This window comes from Ursus americanus, chromosome 3 (assembly GCF_024610735.1).
Source record: "Ursus americanus isolate L20-20 chromosome 3, mUrsAme1.1.p, whole genome shotgun sequence".
NCBI lineage: Eukaryota > Metazoa > Chordata > Mammalia > Carnivora > Ursidae > Ursus > Ursus americanus.
Window position 1 is genome coordinate 15908070 of NC_142129.1, and position 12671 is coordinate 15920740.

Sequence of the window (12671 nt, forward strand, 5' to 3'; positions counted from 1 at the left end):
TAGGTAATAAGGTGTAGCTGTATGTCCAGGAAGAAGAAAAAAATAATTTTGGCGAATGGCTAGTATTCTTGGCTACAAAGACCAAGGAAAGAGACTTGGATAATACCAACATCTATGGGTAGAAGGGAAGGAAAACTGGAGCGTGTCCACCTTAAAATTAAAACTGCCAGTTATTTTACCAGAAAAGTGGGTTTAGCTGAGAAATTACAATTTAGGACACGCAAGCCATGGCAAACCATAGGTGAGTCTGGAGATTAAAGGAGAGAAACATTACTTTATAGAGAAAAGGAGGAGGGTGGGAGGGGCTGCTTTCAATGGAAGTCCATTGGAGGAAATTGAGAGTTCAGGGAGGTGATGATTTCTCTTGGCTGAGTTGTATTTTCTTATTGGCTGAGCTTGTAGCTGGGCAAGGAGAAATTATTTCTTCCTGTTGGAGTAGTAAAATAGGCTTCTTCCTGTTGGGAATGCAAGGTAAGTCTCTTCCTGCTGGGGATCTGCAATTCATGATGAGTGGTAGAGGGTGACAGCTCCCCCATCTGATCTTCTGACTCCATTTTAAATGAGGCGTCCTTTATTCAGTTTCACAAAAGTAATTACAATAATAATAATAATAGAAACTATCGTGAACGCCTATTAACTTCTAATTATGTACAAGGCATTGAACATTATGCGTTCTTGCATTTAAATATCACTATGATCTTGTGAGTGAAGTACAGTTATTATTATAATTTAGTGGTGAGTAAACTGAGGTTTAGGGAAGTTAGAGAGGCCCAAGGTCATACAGCTAGTGGGTGGAAAGTCTATCTCATATTTATTAATATTGAGCTAGAGAAGGATGAATCAAAAATGTAAGAAGAAAACCGCAATGGTTCATTTGTCTGTTCTATTCTTTTGTGAATGTAACCCCAGCTGGATACCTTTATGCAGAGTTCAGGAGTCCCCAAGACCACCTTCACTTCTGACATCAATTGAAGGTTTGGGAATCCCCAAGACCATACTCAAAATGTTTGATGAGTCACTAGAAGGACTCACAGAATTTACTGAAAGCTGTTATCGTCACATTTATGGCGTATTACAGTGAAAGGATACAGATTCAAATCTGCCAAGGGAGGAGGTACACGGTACAGAGTCCAGGAGAGTTTCATAGGTGGAGCTTTCAGTTATCCTCTCCCAATGGATTTGTGGACAGTGCTAACCTCTCCTAGCAACCATGTCTGACAGTACGTATGGCATATTGCCAATTGATCTGAACCTTGGTGTCTATAGAGTATTAGTTGTGGCTTGGTCACGTAGAAGTGGTTGATTCCTGCATGGCTGACCTTAATCTCTAGCCCCTCTGGAGGTTGAGCTGATATATGGCTCTAAGCCCTACCATAAATCATAGATCTCTTAGACTATGTGCCATGGCTCAAGGCCCCAAGGTAAACATATACTCTTATCAGGCAGGACATTCCGAGCACTTAGAGAGATGACCTTCCTAGAGTTGAGGGCAAAGTCCAGATTTCTCTTTGGGTAAGGTTACTATAAATGTACTTTGTTAGGTATCAGACAAGACAGATGTGCAAGAAAAGGATGAAGCATGGGAAAAACGTAGTCTAGGGAAAGGTATGCTTCATCATTTTTTTGCATGACTTTTTTAAAAAGGCTTTTCTTCTGTTTGTGGTTTTAGAAGACTGTCATGTTTCTAATTAGGCATCCATGTTTACTTCTCACAGTTTATGACTCTAGACTAATGGACAGATAAAAATAATTATCCCTTTCTACCCCTTGGAGTTGCATATAACAAAAATGTGCATTCATTCATTTATTCATGATTCTTAGTCTTTCATCTTCTCAAAATTTATTTGTTATCTACCATTTTCCAGGCACTAAGTGAATTTCTGGACATTCAATGTTCTTGTGGAGCTTAGAATCTCATATATGAGGAAACATTAATCAAATAATCATGCCAATGAATGGATAATTACCAATGGAGATAAATTATGAGAAGGGAACATGGTTTTATGAGAGGAACTAACAAAATAACTTGACTTAGACTTCGGGGTTAGTGATGGCTTCTTGGAGGGAGTAACACTTGATCTGATGACCAGAAAGTGAATAGAAATTAACCACGTAGAGTCGGAATGGAGAGGAGTAAACAATTTGGATCTATTAAACAGCATATGCAGTGAATAGCCTTTGATGTAGGGACATTTGAACAGATACCTAAAAACAAAAATAGGTAGATAGATAGATAGATAGATAGATAGATAGATAGATAGATAAGGTATAATGTAGGTATCTTGTGTAAGCAATTTTTGGTCAAGGGAGCAGCCAATGCAAAGGACCTGGTGTGAGAGCCTCTTTAGCTTGCTTGAGAAATAGCAAGGAGACCAGTGTGACTGCAAGTCAATGACTCAGACAATATGATAGAAGATGTGGTAATCAGGACAGGAAATGAGATTGCAGAGACAGGAATTAAGGGAGGCACCCAGGGACTAGAGAGTAAAAATTTCTCACTCTTCCAAGTTCATGGATAGCCTTTGAAGAGTTTTGAGCAGATCAGTAGCTTGGTCAGATTTACATTTTAAAGCAATTACTTTCATTGCTCTGTGAGGAGGCAAGACTGAAGCAGGGACATCACTTAGGGGCTATTGGGACATTCCAAGCTAAAGATTATGGAGGATCAGGTGGTGACAGTTGAAGTGGTAGGTAGTTGAGTTTCATGCCTATTTTGAAACTGGAGTCAGTAACATTAGCGGATGGGTAGGAGTGGGAAAGAGAGATCTAGAATGACCCCAAAGTTTTTAGCAAATATTTGGAGCTATAAGAATGTAGATACCATTTGCCGAAAATTTAGAGAAAAGATTGGAGTAAGAGCAGATTTAAGGAGTATATCACAAACTGAGTTTTGAGACTAAAATTTTGAGATGCTTATTAGTTTCAAGTGGAGATATTGAGAGGGCAGTTCTTTTTTCTACGAGTTCGAAGTTCTAAGAGGAGGTTTGTACCATATGAATAATTTGGGAGGCAACAATTAATTGACAAAATCTAACGCCACGAGAACTACATGCAATAACCTAAGGATTGGATGTGGATAGAGAAGAGTAAAGATCTGAGACTGAGCTGTGGAACACTCTGATGTTTAGAGTTTGGGATTATAGGAAAGGGTCAGGAAAGAAGATTATGATGGAGTGGCCATTGTGGTGCAACAGAAACAAAAGGAGTATAGTGTTTCCAGGAAGCATGTGTCCCTAATAGAAGGGAATGATCACCTGTGTCAAAAACTGTTGATTAAGATAAAGACTGAGAATTGGCTATTGGATTTAGCCATATAAAGTCACTGATGATCTCGACAAAAGTAGTTACATTGGAATGAGAGGAAGAAAGCGTGATGCAGTTGGGTTCAAGAAATAATGGAGCTGAAAGGAAGTAGAGGCAGCAAATAAAGAAAACTCATTCTTGAACTTTTCCAGGAAAGGAGAACAACAAGTTGAAATAACTAACAGGAATGTGTGGATCCAGTAATCAAACTACAAATACAATTTTTTTTTCAGCTCTTATTTATATTCAGAGTTGTGATCATAATATACAGGTAATTTTAAATTTTATTTTTATTTTACTTTACATCACACAGTTTTCCATATGGCCAATCTTCATAATTGTACTTCTTTATGACTTTATAATACTCCATTTCATGTATTATTCTACCAAACATTCTTCTCCACTGGGCATTTGTGCTGTTTCCAATTTTTGATTATACAAGGTAGAAATAAACTTCTTGATGTAAATAGTTTTTTCTTCCATTAGGATTATTTCCTTAGGGTACATTCCTAAAGCAAGATTACTAGTAAGTGTATAAACATTTTAATTTATTCTGTTGCTTCTTTAAAGGCTTGTGCATTGAAGACTTTTCTCTTATCCCTCGGATCTATCTAGTTAACTTTGAGCCTTCTCACTATGTATCTGTGGTTTCCCGTCTCTTTCCTTAAAATCTCTCTGGGCTACCTTATGCCTCCTCATCTCTCTTCCTCTTTTACCTTCTTCTCTGGTGACTGTACAAGAACAGAAAAGTATCAAATTTAATAGATCAGTCATAGACAAGTTCTAGAATCTATTATCTATTAACTTGAGGAGGTAGGGCAGGCTCTGCTGGGTTATGGGGTCTCAGACTCTCTGCACATTAGTCCCTTCAGAACTTTGAAAACTCATGATGTCCAGGTTTCACCTCATGTTAGTTAGCATAGACTCTCTAGGGATGGTGCCCAGGTATTCTTAAAAACTCACCAGTTCATTGTAATGAGCAGTCAAATTTGCAAACCAGTGGGTCAGAACCACTGTGACAGGAAACTTGTTGTCTTTTTTCTCCTCCTCCCTTACAAAAGACAGTCTTTCTAATCAGATCTCCACTCAAGAATGAGGTTAGCGAATCCTAGCAGCCCGGTTATGCATGAATCTGAGCCAAGGTTTATCAGTTTGGTATTTACTATCAGGGGTTTTTGACGGTTTGACCCATTGCAACATTTTATTCTTCACTTTCTAAAACTGTTGGCAGGATCTTTGCCCTTTTGGTTTCCCTAATATTTGATGTTGTACTTAGGTGTTTAGTTTTCATGTTCTCTGGTAGATTTTATGCCACAGGTTACCACACTAACCCAGTGCCTGGCACTGGTGGTGTGGAATAAATGTTTATTGAATGAATTAAAGAACAACAGAATGAAGAAAGATTTTCTATAAATGGCTATAACCTAAAGTTGCATATCAAGTTCCCAGTACTAGACTGTTTTAGATTGTGGGGATCAATTTCTTTAGAATAGCTAGCAAAGACAGGCCATTCATGTATATATGTATTCACGTTTATATGTATGTCTGTATAAGATAAATAAATAAAAACATGTGCTGTCCTCATCCATTCCTACCTGAAAATTTTTAGGGTCTAAACCTATAGCTGTTCTTCTCTTCTGTTGTTTTTCTGCACGATTGACTATGAGGTGAACCTCATTTTCCCATTGACTCCCATAAAAAGCAAATCAACATGACTTTCTACAGGGAAAAATGACCAATAGAGAAGAAACAGTTTTGGTGAAAAGATGGTCAGTCACCCTTTGACATGGAGGGTGATGATTCTCATTAGTGTTTGTTTCTTTTTCGGAGTGGTTGCGAGGCACTCGGAGACATGCATGGCATATCCCCACCTTAGAGTCTCCTTGTGCATTGTTCCTGATCCCTCAATATCTACTGAACTCATGAAATTTCTCCTGCCCCTCACTCTCACTCTTCTAAGAGTTGGTGTCACCTTTCTCAGATTGTGAAGTATCTATAACCCTTAGTTATTCTTGTCTGAAAATCATTCGAGCCTTAGGCTCTGAGAGGAAAGGTATTGTACTGGAACCTGAAGAAATATATTTATTTTAAGAAATGGATGACACTTTGTATTTTTTTTCAGCTTCTCTTTGGTATATGTTTCTGCTATTTCATGTTGAGCTTTGGAATTCAGAGGGCAGTCATATGGACATTTCTGGAGTCAGTTATTATAAAGGTGACTCATATAAGATGGAGTTCTAAATTACTGGTTATTTTATAAAGTTCCTTATTGAAGTCATTTAACAAAATACCATAGACTGGGTGGCTTAAACAACAGGAATTTATTTCTCACAGTTCTAGAGACTGGGAAGTCCATGATCAAGGCACTGGTAGATTCGGTTCCTGGTAAGAACCCACTTCCTTCTTGTAGATGGCTGCCTTCTCACTCTGTCTTCATGTGATCTTTCCTCAGTGTATGTATGGAGAGAGAGAAAGATCCCTCTTGTGTCTCTTCTTATTAGGGCACTAATCCCAATCATGAGGGCTTCACCCTCATGACCTAATTATTTCTCAAAGGCTTCATCCTCAAATACTGAGGAGTAGGGCTTCAACATATGAATCTGGGGGGAGTCACAGTTCAGTCTATAACATCCCCCATGGAAAAGTGATGATGTGTCCCACAGATGAACCAGATAAAAATGAGAGCAAGTTTAAGATCAGTAAACTTCATCTCTTGGTGGTTAACCCAGTCCAGTGTTTTCCTTAATAGCTCAGAGTCCTTTTCAAGCAAATGAGCAAAGTACACAATTAACATATAAATCCCTCAGGTTTCTAAGGTAGTGTGCCAGAAGAAGGAATGTGGAATCCTATTCGTTATCCTGTTTAAGAAGAATTACACCCCCGCACCCACCCCAACAAAATATTAGGCATTCCTGAACATCTGATTGTTATACTCATGTCACCCATCATAGCACCTCTGTTTGCCATCAGATGTGACTATTTGTAGAAGCGGGGAAATCATTCGATTTGAGAAATTCAGAGTTACATGGGTGAAAGCCCTACTGAAGTAGGAAAAGTGTGAATTAGTAGCAATTTATTATGCTTTGAGTACACAGTGACTTAGAGTAAGTCTTAAGAAGCCTCTGCCTTAGAATATAATTTACCCATTATATGGGTATTGAAGACAAATATGTCTTCAAACAGTCTCTAAAATACTTTAATACCACTATCCTTCTTCTTAGCTAATTTGCTAAGTAAAAGCAACTTTTAATAGGATTTTGGTCTCAATTGTCATGCAATCTGCTGTGCTGGGCCTGGATAAATTTGGCCTTCCATTGAACAATTCGAGGGATTTTTCTTTATTTGTTTAATATGTGTTCCACAGATTACCACAGCTATGGATAAAGCTTTTATAGGCCTAATGTCTGTTTTAGTGATGGCTTAGACAAAGTTTTTCCAAACACCTGTTCTATTTCTAGAATTTTGATAGGACCAACACCAGCCATATTTTCAGGGGTAAAATGAGAAGCATTTAAACTCTGCGGATGCACTTACATTCTTGCATCCAAAAATCTAAATTTGATCTCTCTCCCCTTTATGCCTGAAAAGAAAACTGAAGTCAGGTGGGTCTTTTCCTTCCAGGAGAATGCCGTGAACGGAGAGCACCTGTGGCTGGAGACCAACGTCTCAGGAGACCTGTGTTACCTGGGAGAGGAGAACTGCCAAGTCAGATTTGCAGTGAGTGTGCTCCTCGGACCTCCGGGGTCTCACCTTCCCTGGGGAAGGCTGCGAGGCTGACTCTTCCAGCAGCATGGAGGCCACCGTGCCTGAGTCTCCAAGGAGAGGTTTGAAAGAGCCTGTCCCTTGTGAGACAGTTGACAGTTAACGTGGCTTTCGGTCGGTTTTAAGGGCCTCAGGGCTTGGCTCTGCAGGTTAAACTTTGGTAGAATGTGCTACTTTCTGATGATTCCCAGGGTTGGTTTTGATTTGTGTGTTGGGGGTAGGGAAAGGATGAAGGTGCGTGAGTGTTTGCTTCTGGAGGGGGTGTCTCTGTGGGGAGCGGGCTGTGTGTGGAGGAAGTGTATCTGTGGGAGGCGGCAACTGGCTTGTAGAGAGACGAGTGTGTATGGCAGAGGGCGTTTCTGGCACGTGAAAACGGGGCAGGTGAAACACCTGTCTGGTGGTGGGGGTCAGCCCCCGAATACAGGCATAGGGCCTTTGGTTGTGCCTCACTTTACTGGGGACTTTGCAGACACTGCGTCTTTGTTTTTGTTTTTGTTTTTGTTTTTGTTTTTTTGTTTTTTTTTACAAATTAAAGGTTTGTGGCAACCCTGCATCAGTGCCCTTGTTTTCCAACAGTATTTGCTGACTTTGTGTCCATGCCACATTTTGGTAATTCTCACGGTATTTCAAACCCTTTCATTATTATTTGTTATGGTCATCTGTGATCGGTGATTATGACTGGCAGAACGTGGAGGTAATGGTTAACATTTGTAGCAATGAAGTATTTTTTAATTAACGTCTGTACTTTTTTTTAGACAAAATGGCATTGCCCATGTAGTAGACTACAGAATAGTGTAAATAATAACTTTCCGATGCATTGGGAAGCAAAAAAATTCATTTGACTCGTTTTATTGTGATACTATATTGCAGTGGTCTGGAGCTGAACCCATGATATCTCCAAGGTGTGCCTGCAATTCAGATCAAGTGTGGAGGATAAAATTCTAGAAACTGGACAATTAACAGATACATTGGAATAGCCCATGCGTTTTAAAATTTGCTTTGTATCCTTATTTAGAACCATCAGTTTAAATGTCAAGGTTGTCTTTATGTTCTGTGGAAAGAGGATGGTTGCCAGGCATTAAGTTGTGAGGAACTAAAATTTTATTGTTGAGAAAGTGAACTTCAAATTTTTGTGTAATTCAAAATTATTGGTTTGAAACGAGAGTAATGGGAAGTCTAGAACAGTAAAGAAGAAAGAAAAAATGAGTTCCTTCGTAGTTGGGGAAATGGGCCTTGTAAATGGCATCTAATACATTTTTTTTCCATTTTCATTATGTTTGTTTATTACATGAAAGAAAGAGTTGGGGCAAAATGCAGGGCTTTGGAATTACAAATGAATATGTTTCTATCAATGACTAATAAGGAAGAAATTGAGTTTCCGCTAAAGCTTTTAGAAGAATATAGCCCTCAAGGACTTTTATCAGTCTGGCTGGAATTGCAAAGCTGGAGGAACAAACTTTAAAAATTGCATTAGCTGTTCTGACGACTGGTTTATAGGTTTTGTTTGGAAACCTTCGTAAGACTTTAGAGGACCAGGGTTTGTTTGAGTGTAGTTAGGAATAGAGATCAGTGAAAGGCCCAGCTGTACAGGGTCTCAATTTGAATCTCACTGCGTGGTATTGAGAACTCCTGTCCTTTGGGCGCTGCCTACCTTCTTAGAGAAACAGAGTAGGATGAAATTATTTTAAATTTTGCTTCCAACTCAGATCTGTACTTGGTTGTTTGCATTTCTCTTAATCTTGTAAATTCAATTGATTTAAATATCAGGATTTCAACTTTATGCATATGTATTTTTAATTAAAGTATAATTGCATAAAATTTGATTAAATTAACCAAAACCAAGAGATGCTCAGCTGTTTGGACTGAAACGCTATAAATAATGAATTAACGTTGGGATCTCAGTTAATTGCATAAACACTGGTCTTGGGATATCAGATAATATAAAATGGAAAAAATGAAAGCCAATTTTACTTGCATATATGCTTTTGAACGATTTCTGCAGCTACTGTTATGGAGTTCTGCATCATTTCAAAATTACTCCCTTTGATACTTTTCTGGTAGTCTTTTAGGGTCAGCCATGTATTCCCTCTCTTGGCAAATATATATACAGATACATACATTCTTCTAAATAGCATCACTATCCACCAACTGATTATAATTTGTCATTATTATCTCTACACCAGGAAAAAGAACAAAGAACAAGGGAAATTGTAAGTATAAGTAGGAGACAACAGAGTTGTGAATATTCCTGGTGCTCTTCTGAGTCTTTCTCCAAATTTCATCTCCAATACTCGGCTCTGTTAACTCACTTTACAAGCGTCTGGAAGATGAAGAGCTCTCCTCCAAAAAAAGGTTGATGAAAGAAGGAATGAATCAGTGAGGAAGCAGAAGATCTGTGTTTCCTCATGATAAGCTCCTGCAGGCTCAGTTTCTTCACCTATAGAGTGGGGGCAGTGCTTGGAGCTTTTCATGAGATAAGCATTGAAAGAATTTACTTGCCACTGCAACTGACACAATGAATTAAAAATAAAAAAAACAGAAAAAAGAGAAGCAGACAATTCACAAAAGAACTACTAATGGCCAATTTATATATAAATATTTTTAAAAGGCACCCAAAATAAAACAACTATGAGGAGTCAACGTCATGTGCCCGTTAATTTAGCAAAGATTTACCAAATGATAATACCTGCTGGTTAGTTTAAGCCTAAATGGGTATTCTCATTGTCAGCTGGTAGGAGTGTAAATTGATATATGGTTGACCCTTGAACAACATGGGTTTTGAACCATGCAGGTCCACTTATATGTGAAATATTTGTGATAAATACAGCATAGTACTGTAAATACAGTAGATTATTTTCTCTTATGATTTTTAAAAATATTTTCTACAGCTTACTGTATTATAAGCATATAGTATATAGCATACAAAATATATGTTAATCGACAGTTTATGTTGTCAGTAAGGCTTCCAGTCAATAGCAGGCTATAGTAGTTAGGTTTTGGGGAGTCAGAAGTTATATGTGGATTTTTGACTGCACAGGGGGTCGGTGACCCTAACCCCCACATCGTCCAAGGGTCAACTGTACTTCAGAAAATTATCAGTATGTAATGAAAGCATTACAAACCTAGTTCGGTCTCTCTCATTTGGGCATCATATTTGGTGGGGGGAGGGGGACATTGGCAAGAAGGAAAAAACCGGGAAGAGTGTGCTCAACTTGGTTCAGGGTAGGGAACTTTGTAGTAGGAGGACAAGTGAAATAACCTGGATTGCAAAGGAGTATTAATGCGGGAAGGCAGAGAACTGACCTCTTCCAGTGTTGAAAGACCTGTCTTGAAGAAGAGGAAAGGGTCTTGCTCTCCGTAGTTAGGAAGGTAGAGCTAAATTCTAGGTATAGAATCCACTGACTCTAGCAGCAAATCTTACATGTATCATAAACATCACCTGGAAAACCTGTTAACAATGTAGATTACCATTTCTCTCCTTGCTCCAAATGCTGATTCAATATGCCAGAGTTGGACTTGGGAATCTGTGATTTTAGCAAGCACCTCAAATAACTATGGTGCAGATGGTCCACAGACTTAACTTTGAGAAATACTCTATTATAAGGAAGAACTTTAACAACCAGAGCTGTCCAGCAAAGGATCACGGTTTCTGTAAAGAGAGGCTCAAATGATGTGTTTACCAAGTTGGATGGCCATCTTTCAAGGATGCTGTGGGGGGGGGGGTGCACATCTGCTTTGGGTAAGAGGTTAGGCAATTTAATCCCTAAAAGAACTTCCAGTTTAAATGTTCTATTTGCAGCTTTCTTAGCTGAACAACCGTTTCGTAAGAAGAAAGCATGTGCAAATGGATTATGCATTGTATTCTTTCTTTTAATGAAACACCTTTGAAGATAGCCAACCTGTTGAGATAAGGACCAAATTACCATTCCAGGTACTACCCGCCGGCTTCTAAACAATGTGCAGGCAGAGCATTCAGAGGGGGAGTGAGTCCATTACCAAACCTGTGCCTTTCCCTCCTTACCTTATTTTAGCAAAGCAAATGTCATCGGTAGAAGTTCAGAGAAGGGAGGAATCAGTGTGGGTTGAGGTAGACAGAGGCGGCTTCGTGGCAGTGGGGCTTCAGCACAGTTTGAAAGGTGGGTAAGATGTACGTAAGTGGAGTGGGGCAGGAGAACATTCAGGAAGGGAGAGGAACATTAGCAAACTCAGAGGCAGGAACAAGCGTTGAACAAAGGAGGGGGCGATCATCAGACATGCAGGAGCACAGCAGAGGGCATGTGCTAGGTAAGAATGGAAAAAAGGACAGAGGGAGGCTGTGTGTGTCCATGTCTTCCGAACTGAAACTTGGAGTGCATGTTGTAAATGCCTGTGTGCTTAGGAAACATGGCCATATAATAAATCATCTAAAGCAAGACAGTTTTGAGGGGGAAAGGAGCTGCTGGCAATAAGGGCGCTGTAACATTAAGTATGAACCAGGGACTCTGAGACAGTGACCCTAACTCATAGGGGCATTGCAATGGTCTCTTTAAAACCAAAGCTGTCCTGCAAATCCAGGACTTCCTGCTGCTTATGGACTGATATTTGGGGGCTGGTATTGGAGGATATTGAAAGCAAGGCAGTGACATCATAGGACACAAAGACATTTGTAGGAGAGTTTGCTCCAAAGCCTTGAGGCCGAACCAGATGACCTTTAAAATCCTTCATCTTCTGCATTTCTCTAGTGGCAACACTTAATACTGTAGAATGTCTGTGCGCAGAAATTTAATGGGATTAAAGTTGTTCCTAAATCAGCGACAGTCCCCAAATTAGTAACTGTTTCTTTTTCTGGTCTAGAGAGGAGAAAGGGATGTAGCAGTAATGAAATTGGAGCAGAAGGATCACTGTTTCCCGACACACTCGTGGGGGTGGGGAGGAGAAACTGAAATAAAATCCCAACTAGGACCGCTCTCGTTTGGTGCTATTTATTGAGGTGGACATTTCTTTATTCATTTATTCTGTTAAGAGTTTATGGACCGGGTACCGGTCCCAGAAACTGCAGAGAGTGTTGGGAGTGATCGTTAATTGGAACTGACAGTATCCCAGTTCGGTAGGTGCGTTCTGTAGAAACCCTTCTCGTGCTTTGTTGACAGTATATACAAAGATGTCGAGGCACATACTGGCTTCTAAAGAAATTCACACCTCCATTAATAATCAATAGAGCATATACTAGTGCACACCTATTTTTACACTGAAATGACACTTGTCTACATTGATATGTTGACGCACATGGCAACCATAGTCACGGTCCACAACCTGGCTCTACAGGAGTAGACAGAGAGAGGCAACGTGGGAAGTGGGAAGGAAATGGATTTTGTGAGACTGACCTGGGTTTGAAAACCTGCCGCTCCATCCGTGTAGAGTGAACTTCGGACAAATTTCACCTATTTTGCCTCCATTTCCTGATTTAAAGTATTATCATTAAGATCAGCCTCACTGGTTCCTTTTGCTGGATGAGAATTGTGAACTTAAACACACTTTTTAATTTTAATTTTATTTTTTAACATGGTTGACCCCAGCCTGGATCTACCACATCAGAATCTCTGTGGGGTGGCACAGGAGGTGAACAT

The 12671-nt window shown here is 39.5% G+C and overlaps 1 protein-coding gene across 2 annotated transcripts in view; it reads left to right on the plus strand.

The window, feature by feature from the left end:
* The window catches only part of DGKI (diacylglycerol kinase iota), a 422277-nt gene that overhangs the window by 148741 nt on the left and 260865 nt on the right, over positions 1-12671 (plus strand). For both annotated transcript variants that reach the window (XM_087860802.1, XM_045792572.2), the window contains exon 3: positions 6925-7020. In XM_087860802.1, coding sequence (XP_087716928.1) covers positions 6925-7020 — 96 coding nt within the window. The remainder of the gene's footprint in view (positions 1-6924; positions 7021-12671) is intronic.